The sequence below is a fragment of the Sander vitreus genome, chromosome 18 (assembly GCF_031162955.1).
Source record: "Sander vitreus isolate 19-12246 chromosome 18, sanVit1, whole genome shotgun sequence".
Taxonomy (NCBI): domain Eukaryota; kingdom Metazoa; phylum Chordata; class Actinopteri; order Perciformes; family Percidae; genus Sander; species Sander vitreus.
This window is the reverse complement of record NC_135872.1, coordinates 19,762,571-19,772,763: the sequence shown is the minus strand read 5'-3', so window position 1 is coordinate 19,772,763 and position 10,193 is coordinate 19,762,571. Positions and strand designations below refer to the sequence as shown.

The 10,193-nt window shown below is 41.9% G+C and overlaps 1 protein-coding gene across 2 annotated transcripts; it reads right to left on the bottom strand.

Annotated features, from left to right (window-relative positions):
• Positions 1 to 278: 278 nt before the first annotated feature.
• Positions 279 to 10,089, bottom strand: fkbp1b (FKBP prolyl isomerase 1B). Of its 2 annotated transcripts, XM_078274214.1 has the most exons (4): positions 9,719 to 9,993; positions 9,017 to 9,064; positions 2,421 to 2,533; positions 279 to 1,082 (listed from the first exon to the last, which is right to left on the bottom strand). In XM_078274214.1, exons 1-4 carry the CDS (start codon positions 9,753 to 9,755, stop codon positions 954 to 956), a joined length of 327 nt encoding a protein of 108 aa, XP_078130340.1. In that variant the 5' UTR covers positions 9,756 to 9,993; the 3' UTR covers positions 279 to 953. The 2 variants fall into 2 exon arrangements, with proteins under 2 accessions (XP_078130340.1, XP_078130341.1); XM_078274215.1 differs by lacking the exon at positions 9,017 to 9,064 and having other exon boundaries at positions 9,719 to 10,089.
• Positions 10,090 to 10,193: the final 104 nt, after the last annotated feature.

Sequence of the window (10,193 nt, the reverse complement as noted above, 5' to 3'; positions counted from 1 at the left end):
CCAATGTAATATTCCAATTATGTATTATTCAATATTACACAATGTTAGTGAAGTTTGTTCAGTCCATTTACTTTGGTCACAGTATATACTTTATTAGTACTATTGATTATTTAGACGCAGCCATAGTGCATTTTTATAAAATCTGCCACTAGGAGGTGATGTTGCTGGAGAAACCCCTGTCTTACATGCTGTCAATTTCAAACATACTGTAAATCATTTTGTATTCTTGCTATTATTACTTAATCACTCACTCACAAATCACACACAGGACACAGACCTCTCAACACAATACATGCCATTTTTATTCAAGAGTTGGTCGATAAACTGTCATAGTAGCAATGGCTCTCATAGAGTTCTGTACTGTATTGGATTGGGTTAGATTTGATTGGGTATACTTGCAGTACATGTTTATGAGGGATATAAAATATGCTACACATAGCAACATCATCAGAGCATTCAGCAGGACAAACCTTTATCAAAGTGGCAATGCAGACAGTGGTATATAATGCCCAGTTAAGTTACAGAGCAGAAATGATGTACTTTCAACATAAGTACCCGTCCTCTGTTGTTGAAACTGTAAGGCAGTATATGTATTGATTGCAATGTAGTATGGCTTGTTACCATGATGAATGATTTCCTCATGGTTCAACAAAATGTACAACTTTAAATGCAATCAAACTAAATAGCATCTCTGACTAACAAACAGAAACCAAACTGTGGTGTGAGTGAAAAAGTCTTGCACGATGTGAAATCTTTCGCGCAGGATCTATGATGACAAGATGGCAACGAAGCAGCAGTAGATACGTTTAAATAATGAACTAAAGAAGACAGTAGAAATCAAAGAAGAGTAGGTGGATGGTGGGAGGCAGCAGCCAAGTATGGTCTCCCTGTAGAAACAGGTTGTGACAAACTCAGCCTCATTAAGCTTCACCCTTCGTATTTAACCTCAGGCATCACTCCAGCTTGAGCAGTTCCACATCGAATATAAGTGTGGCGTTCGGGGGGATGACCCCAGGGTGGCCTGTCACTCCATAAGCCATATCTGGTGTGCAGGTGATTTTTGCCCTCTGGCCCAGGCTCATCTGAAGCAAAGGAGAAAAGGAAAACATGACTGAGTATGCTGCTTCTTTTTTATGCTGTTTTAAAAGCCCTACACACCACTGGTTTCTGTTCATTTCAGTATAAAAGAGTATAAAATTGAGAGAGGAAATGCATCATAGCTAACACTGTTTTGTTTTATAAATAACAATGCAATTTCAAGCACAGTTTTTGTTTGGGTGAAAATCCTACGTTCAAGGTTTGAAACATGATAGCCAAACATTTACACATTCCTGTCACTAGACATTTAAAGTGATGGTTCGGAGTAATTTCACCCTAGGCTGCTTTGCACCTTGACCTCGAGCCAAACAACCCCCCATAAGCTTTTTTCCCTTGTTATAACGTTCGAGTTAGCATTATCAGCTGGTTAGCTTAGCGCAGGCGCTAATGGATCCACGTTTGTATCTCGTAAATTACCCAACTAATAATGCCCGGAATGATACCAAACTTCTACAGTAGTACAAATAGTTTCTGTACTTATAAAACAAGGCATTAGACATTAGCACATTTATTGCTGGAAGAGACTACTGGTAAAGAAGGCGATAGGACAAGATGCCACACAGTTGTATATATCCCGACTGCGGTTTAAAAACAATAGATGTTGTGCTCTGTGTGTGATCTCGCGCGGTAGCAGCCGAGAGGAGTTTCCATCAGGCAAGTGTTATTTAAATATACTTATGGTGTAGGTACAAACTTTCTAATGCCTCGTTTTATAACTACAGAAACTATTTGTACTACTGTAGAAGTTTGGTATCATTCCGGGCATTATTAGTGGGGTAATTTACGAGATACAAACGTGGATCCATTAGCGCCTGCGCTAAGCTAACCAGCTGATAACGCTAACTCGACCAACGTTATAACAAGGGAAAAAAAAGCTTATGGGGGGTTGTTTGGCTCGAGGTCAAGGTGCAAAGCAACCTAGGGTGAAATTACTCCGAACCATCACTTTAAACTCCAACGACGGACAATAAAGAAACACAGACATTGCGAAAAGGATAAAGTTTGGTAGTTTCTTACAATAAAGTGATACCCAACCAAAGCCTATACCATGTCATACCCCTATATAGGCATTAAATGTGGTGTAAAAAGTTTGTAGTTTTGAGAAGAGTATCACTTTAAACATGCTGGTGCTGCTTAGCAAATTCTCGCTGACTCTTCAGTCTCAGATGTCTCCTTTTCATGTATTATTACAGAACACTACAAGTTTGACAAGAATGACAGCAGTAACTAACTGGTTGGTACGATCCATTTAAACATCAAACATATACAATAATAGTAGTAATCAGCCATTGAATTCAATCTGCCTTAGCTTTCCCTCTTACCTGTGCTACTCCTTCCTCCCAGCCCCTAATGACCTCACTCCGTCCAATCTTGAACTTAAAGGGCTTGTTCCTGTCTCGGGAAGAGTCAAACTTCTTCCCATTCTGCAGCATACCTGCCACAGAGATATGTACACAGAGAGTAGTGAAGCATCTGGTTAAGAAGCTACCCATGATCATCTGATACAAAATAAAGACGAAGCACACTTATTTTTACTTACTTACTTACTTAAAGGACAATTCCAGCGCAAAACATACCTAGCGTTTTTTAACAGATGTGTACCCACTCGATCGCTCTCTGGGACATGTTTTCATGCTAATCGAATGTGTTTGTAGCTTGAAAGAAGCTAGCGCGGACCACTGATTAGCTTACAACGCTAGTATTCGGGGCACAGGGAAAGTAAAAACAAATCGCTATTTATACCACTAAAAAGGCTCAAAATATCACCACACTTCAACGGTAGCGTAATGAGGGTCCCTAAATGTTAACCGAAGCATTGAGAACTTTGTAAGTGTACAAACAGTTTATTGAACGAAGAGCTGCGGGAGCTCCGTGAAAGGGCTACGAGAGAGAGAGAGAGAGAGCTACCGGTAGTCAATGCCGCAACACAGCCTCGTACTTCGGGAAACTGGTGGTGTACCTGCGGACATTGTGAAGCTATGGCCACCGAACAGGAGTGTCTGTGTTGCACGGAGTGGGACCTGTTGCGTCGTGACACCCAAAAGACGCAGTGTTTTATACAGTCTGAAGATTTCCCCTCTCTGATAAACAGGGCTTTACTTGAAACTTTTTTTTCCATGTCCCGAAAATAAATTGGAGACGGCAACCCAGACCGGAGGGACCAGATGGACAGTTATCCACTGAGTAAGTACACTAGACAAGTTATGCAGAGTGCGATTATTTCAGATATATTGAGCAAATTGCTTTGGATTTTAGTTTGCATCGCCAGCTGTAAGTCATGACTGGTTTTCAAGACGGCGGCGGCATGTAAACATGAACGCGAGTCTTTATAATGTATCTTTTCAATAAACTGTCTGTACACTTACAAAGTTCTCAATGCTTCGGTTAACATTTAGGGACCCTCATTATGCTACCGTTGAAGTGTGGTGATATGTTGAGCCTTTTTAGTGGTACAAAATTGATTTGTTGCCAGGAATTCGTATGATTTGTTTTTACTTTCCCTGTGCCCCGAATACTAGCGTTGTAAGCTAATCAGCGGTCCACGCTAGCTTGTTTCAAGCTACAAACACATTCGATTAGCATGAAAACATGTCTCAACGACAGAGTGGGTACACATCTGTTGTTAACCCCTAGGTTCGTTTTGCGCCAGAATTGTCCTCTTAATTACTAGTTTTTTTCACATCTCTATAGCTAAATGCTAGTAAAACTACTGTACCTAATCTTAATTCACTATGGTCACTTATCACAGTGTGATGCCAGATCAATTCACACCCTTTCCTCAGTAGCTAATGTTTTGGTAAGAGGCATTTTAAGATCAAAGGAATGAAGTCATTCTGGCTCCAGTCTGAGGAATTATTCTGGCGCTGCTTCTTATCAGGATCTTGGGTCTGTTTCAATTACGCAAATGAACAAAGGGAATGTGAATCAGGAAGCATTGGCCTGGTTTAGTGGATTATTTTTAAAGTTAACTAGGCCATGCCTTGCCTGTATCTAGACCACAGGGAAAAGAGGGTAACAAAGGCGCAGCGGTGCAGGACTGCGCTCCTTCAGAACACTGACTTACCGTTCAGACAACACTGGGGCCATTAAACACTACTAAAGGCACTGGCCCCACTTCAGTCATTTTAACATGCCCTCCTTGACTTCCCCTTGCCACTTTCACTTGAGGGAATCTAAGCTGCCATTTGAAGCGATGTTGTGTTATTCTGATAACTCAAGTGAACTTTCTGACCCTCTTCGACGTCCGAGAGAGCAAGTCAACAAGACGTTTGCACGAACGTATCTTTGAGGAACAAGCGATATCTAACTGTAGGCGATACAATGACATATGCTATGATTGAAGATTTTATCCATGATTAACTTTTTTTAAACTAGTTTTACAGTCATGCAGCAGTGAGTCAAGGTAGCTTCAAGCTAAAACTTTCCACAACATCCACTTGCATTTTTTGGAGGTTGCCCTGTAATTGTCCTTTGATTTACCTTCCTCTGTCGTAATTCAACAAGTGTGAATACTTGGCATTTAAAGTTGTGTGCTCACTGAAGTCATCTAGTCATATGAATGTTGGTACTGTACTGCTTCTTCCGTTTCATTCCCTCTAAACTTAGTAGGTCCAACATTGGATTGGGCTCGGTCCAACCGTGGAGTGACTGAGTGCACACACCAAGGCGAATACCACCTGCTGCAGGGCATTCGAGTAGCAGAGAGGCAAAACCTTCTTGCGTCAACCGCAGAATAGCGGATTCAGTTTCTGGCAGTGGTGGCTGCAACTTGCAAGGAAACACAGATAGGCAATGTCCACAGGTGGGAAGCCAGTGAGGGATCATATCCTGAGCGTTGCACTTATTAGTCCTACTGGTTGGTTGTGGCTGTCTGCTCAGAGACTGCTGGTGTAAAAGCCTACCCCAGGAAACGTTACACGCTATTGTAAAGGCTCCTGCATGTTACGCCAATCGTATTGGAGGAGGCAGCAACAGCAGCCAGCAGAGGGGTTACCAGCAACAGGGACTGTGGTACACACTGGCAACTGGCTACAACCAGATTGAAAAAGGGAAAAAAACCAAAAAACAATGAAGAAACCACCACAAGCTCTTTGTTTCCTGTGGAAGCAAATATAAAGCAGTATTGCTCTAAAGAGACATGGCCATTCCAATATTTCACTGAGTTACAGCATGGTGACGCATTGCGTAATGTTCTATGCTACTTTCAATTCTTGCTACAATATATACAGTATATAAAGACAGCAAGGCTAGGTGCTTAAACGTTTCACTCATGGCTGTCAGACTGTATCTTGCAGCAAAGCAAAAACATCCAAAACTACTTCTACACCGCCCTTGTATCAGTGCTCCGTTATCACTCTTTGAACAGCTAAGCACGGGTGGGGTCTCTGCAAAAATAACGCAGTCCCTTCCCGAGGCCGACTCCCAGACTCTCTCCTCATAAAAAGGCTTGCACTTGGTAATGCTCTGGCTAGATCTGCAAAAATCTGTGGCCCACAGGGGTGGGGTTATTTTTACTCAGTTTACTGTATCTTGTCTCACCCCCGTCTAGGACGGTGGCCAGCACAACAACAACCCCCCCTTGGCCCAAGTGTGGATGAAATGAGATGCATGTAAAGCTATCCGTCGACGACAAACTTATATGTGTTGCCGCGTTTCACAGCTGCAAGCACGCACGTCTCAATGGAAAGAATAAAATCTTGCACATGCTTCGTTAATATATCAAGTGTGAGAAACTGGGAGTAGGTGTGATGCGATTAGGATTTTTTTCAAAAATAAAAAACAATAAAAAGCAAATTCACTGCTGCACCAAGGATAGCCTGAAAATGATCCTCAGCAGTGGCTTAAAACTTATTCTAATCTTATCATTATAGATGCCAAACAAGAGTCCATTCTGGACAAGATATGGGGTGTCCTGGATCGTCAGTGGACCAGTTTGCTGGATAATTACTAACATGCTATAACACTGCTTTAATATTTCTCCTCAAATCCCTCTCCCATCTTTTCTGTCGGGGCACTGCAAGAAGAGCTTGTGCCTACGCTATCAAAATACAAGCTGTTAAAAGTCAAACTCTCAACTCTTTTCTTGCTTTCTGTAACTCAACAATGTCTGGATTGAACACTTCCCACGACATTCAATTACAACATTCTCCTTGAAAGGCGAGTTTGGCATCCCCTGACATACAAACCTGCGTTTCAGTCTCTATCTATTTCTGTGTCCCACACCAAGGGCCATTAGGACTCCGCTTCAGCACGTTTCGTGGTGAAGTCTGGAGCTCAAACATGGTAAGGAATGACGTTCACATTTAGACATGACATCATATCTGATAAGCCTGTTGCTCCCAAAGCTCATGCGTCTTGTCAGTGGAGACGAGGCTGTTTATCATCACAGCCTAGTGCCAAACTTCATCGATCGCGGAAACCCACAGGCTGCTGTAGATGTCTTCATAATGACTGATATCAGATCCACTTTCATTTCCTTCCTCCAGTGAGAGCCTGACAGAGAAATGAGCTTGTGATTGCAGGACTGCCTGCTCAGCTTGGCGCACAAACAGGGGACGGAAGCCTCTGAGGCATTAACAGCTCTTAATATATATGATCTGCCCTCGAATCAGGCACTTTACCATTTACACACCAGACTGCTTGTCTTTGCAACCCTGCTCTGAGATGTGCTGCTGATAGAGCGGCTGCTCTGTGAACAGACTGGCAGTCAGGCATGACAGAAACAAGAATGAGTGTGAAAGAGTGGGCAGCTTTTCTAATTATTTTTGTCCAAGCCAGAGCCCCTTACCTGCCTCATGGCAATGAGCACTCTGCTAATTTGGGCAACCACAACTCTCACTAGAGTCAGAAGGGGGGGGGGTTGTCACTCACATATCTGTGTGTCTATGTGCTCTGGCATGTGTGTGTCTGCATGTTTAAAATCCCAAAGGTGAAAGTGAGGATTAAAAAGGAATAGCAGTGAGCGAGTGAGAGAGAGTCTCTGTGAGAATGAGGCTCCCTAATGGTAAATGCTGAAACAGGAGTGGTTTCCAATCTCATTATGTACTGGGAAATCGCTCTCTCCCTCTCTTACTGTTACTCTTAGCTGTGCTATCTGGAAAACTAACACCAGTGCAGGGTGCAGCGGAGGGTGAAGTCTGTGGTTTTGCACGAACAGCCAGCTGGATGACTTGGACAGGCCTATGTCCCAGATCTACAGCTAACCTCTATTACCAGGACTCTCTCTATATCAGATATTGCCTTAATCTCGTATTTGAGCTTTTAAAATAAAACAAATGTGGGTTACTGTCTGTCTTTATTACAGCCTACTGACCCAAAAAGTTATTTATGTAATCTTAAATCTTCATTAGTTTAGCTTTCATACGAATTCCTGGATAACTAACGCAGTTACAGTTAATACCAATTAATAGGGATTTCCCAAAATAGAAAGATATTTAATCTGTGTGTGTTCTAGGATTACTTTTTGCCTGTTAAACTACACAAAAACACAAAAAAAACAAACAAAGTGAATGAAATCAAAATAAAGTGAGCAATACCTCTTTAATGCATTAGTATATGATATGAAACGTGCTTACATGTGCACTGCATACAAGCCTTTCTGTATCTAACACTACTTATTACAATACAAATGCTCTAATTTCTTCTAAGAAGACAACATTCTTCAGATAATCACCTGGCTTGTGTTCAACACTGAGGTCTTATTTTCATTTGGTATGCAGCTCTGCCTTTAAAAAAACGCATTTCATGATGTGATTGTGACAATGGAGCACAGGGTCCACAATAAGTATAACCTTAAAAGTGGGGTTGAGGTGCAGATGGAGACTAAAACTCATTATCTGCTTTTGCTAATGTACTAAGCGAGTGACTACCAAACCCTCACGTACCGTATCTCTGCAGAGAGCAGGCCCAAAGTAAAATCAGGTTACTTTTTCCACTGTTCTAAATAGAACACAACATTTGTTATCCAGAGTTGGCCTGACTATTATCACTCACTCACACACACATACACACACACAAACACACACACACACACACACACAGACAAGTCAAACAAAGCGGAGATTCTTCTATTAAACTAAATACTATTAAAAAAAAAAAAAAAGTCAGTGCCGCCATATTGTAATAGATTAAGACAACCATGTGAATTCATTTTAAATGGACGGAAAATCCCCAGCACGAGGGACAAGCAATAATTGGCTAAAGACTAATACTTGCATGCAAACACATTCACAGACAACACAACGATACTCACACACAATCAAACCTGTTTACAACAGAGCCAAAACGAGGGAGTGTGCAAGAACTGTTATAGCAATGTAATTACACTGATAATCAGACAGACTGATGACTGTGAACTAGGTTTTGTTTACTTTCTGTCTGACCTAGTTGTCTGGACTGCCAACCCAGGGGCACAGAATAACGCAAATTTATTTCTCAAACGTCTCAGCGTCTTACTGCCCCGCCTCAAAACTGGGCAATCTGACAGGAGACAAACAGGGGGAAAAAAAGGGCATGTGTGTTTGTATATATGTATGTGTGTGTGTGTGTGTGTGTGTGTGTGTGTGTGAGACGCAGTCTTTGGTCATGGTGCAAGTTTCAACAGTCTGTAAAATGGCATTAACACCACAAGACATCAAATTTGTCCTTCAAAACAAAAGAAAAATAATCTTGTGTGGGTGTGGTGGCAGCTCCACCCTATCTTTGAAACTTTAAGCGACACACAGGTGCATACATGTCTCGCAGACTGTGTACACTGTGAGAGCTGGGCTGCAAACTGAATTGTCAAAAACACACACACACACACACACACACACACACACACACACACACACACACACACAAATGTCCTCTCTCAACAAGGAGACAGGAAAGATGTATGGCTCCATGATTGCCAAATTTCAAAGAAAGGGTCAGTTACCTATGTAATGAACAACACATGTCTGGCCTTTCTTTGGAAATGTTCTTCCTGTTGAGAAGAGAGATAAACAATGGTTAGGCTTTTGTGTGAACACCTCACAATCTGTCAGCCTTATCTTGTGGACTATGACTGGGTCAAGTCTGGTGAGGTGTTCCTGGCAGGAATGCCATACCCTCCTTATATTATGCCTGCTGACATATTGAAGTCAGATATGCGTCTGTTAAGTATCATTCTCATTTTGAAACTTTAGCCTGGAGGCTTCTTTTTCCAGGGCAATCAAATGCCTATACATCTGTTATTTGTTTTACAGAGATACATAAGTCTTGAGGAGTCTTGCCAGACAACCTGACAATATATTTATTCTGGCTGCCAAATCTCAGTTACCTTGTGAACAAGTTCTCAATTTAAAAGAGACATGCAGATAAAGCTTGCCAAGGTAACCCGTTTAACTGTAACGTTACGTATGGAGAGTTCGAGAAAAACACTGTGCAGGCGTCAGTGATGATGAATAACAGTGAAAAATTGACTTTACATACCCCTTATTATATCCCGAATTCATCCATCGTCGAACACTGAACATGATATTTTATGTAAATTATGTTGACGATTTAACAAGATTTGAAAGACATTGTGGGGAACCACAGCCCCTATACACCACAACCCCAGCCATCGAAGCACACACAAGCGGATAAATTAACTCACCATCACCGGGAGATATTGTCTCGACTTCCACGCCCATGGTTGTACTACTTAAAAAAATAGCTCTGAAACATAGAGAACTACAAAGCCGTTTCGACAACCAATGTTACCCGTTTTGCAGCTACAAGTCGGGGTATATCGGTGGAAACCATGCATTCACCGACCACTACGGACCCGTAGCTGCAGCCAACCGTGGGACAGCCAAGATATTTTCTAGTTTGTAGCGAGACAGCGTCGAGATCTTCAACTACACTACGTACGTCGTCTTCAACCTTGTCACATACTTGCGCCACACGGTGGGTGTGCTAAGTTTTAAGTAAATATCAACCGTTGTCTTACGCATTTATTTTTTTTTATTTACTGGTTGAATACATTTTTTATAGTGAATATTTCACTCGTTTTAGTTCCCAGTATTTTCACATCCATAGAACACACACAGCGCAGCGCCCTCGAGTGGGGATATGGGTAAACACAGTGG

Excerpts from the sequence above, each read along its gene's own strand:
- fkbp1b (XM_078274214.1), bottom strand. The coding sequence starts at position 9,755 with ATGGGCGTGGAAGTCGAGACAATATCTCCCGGTGATG. Across the intron at positions 2,534-9,016 it reads ATGTGTTGTTCATTACATAG|GTATGCTGCAGAATGGGAAG; the intron begins GTAACTGACCCT and ends TCTCTGTGGCAG. Across the intron at positions 1,083-2,420 it reads GGGAGGAAGGAGTAGCACAG|ATGAGCCTGGGCCAGAGGGC; the intron begins GTAAGAGGGAAA and ends CCTTTGCTTCAG.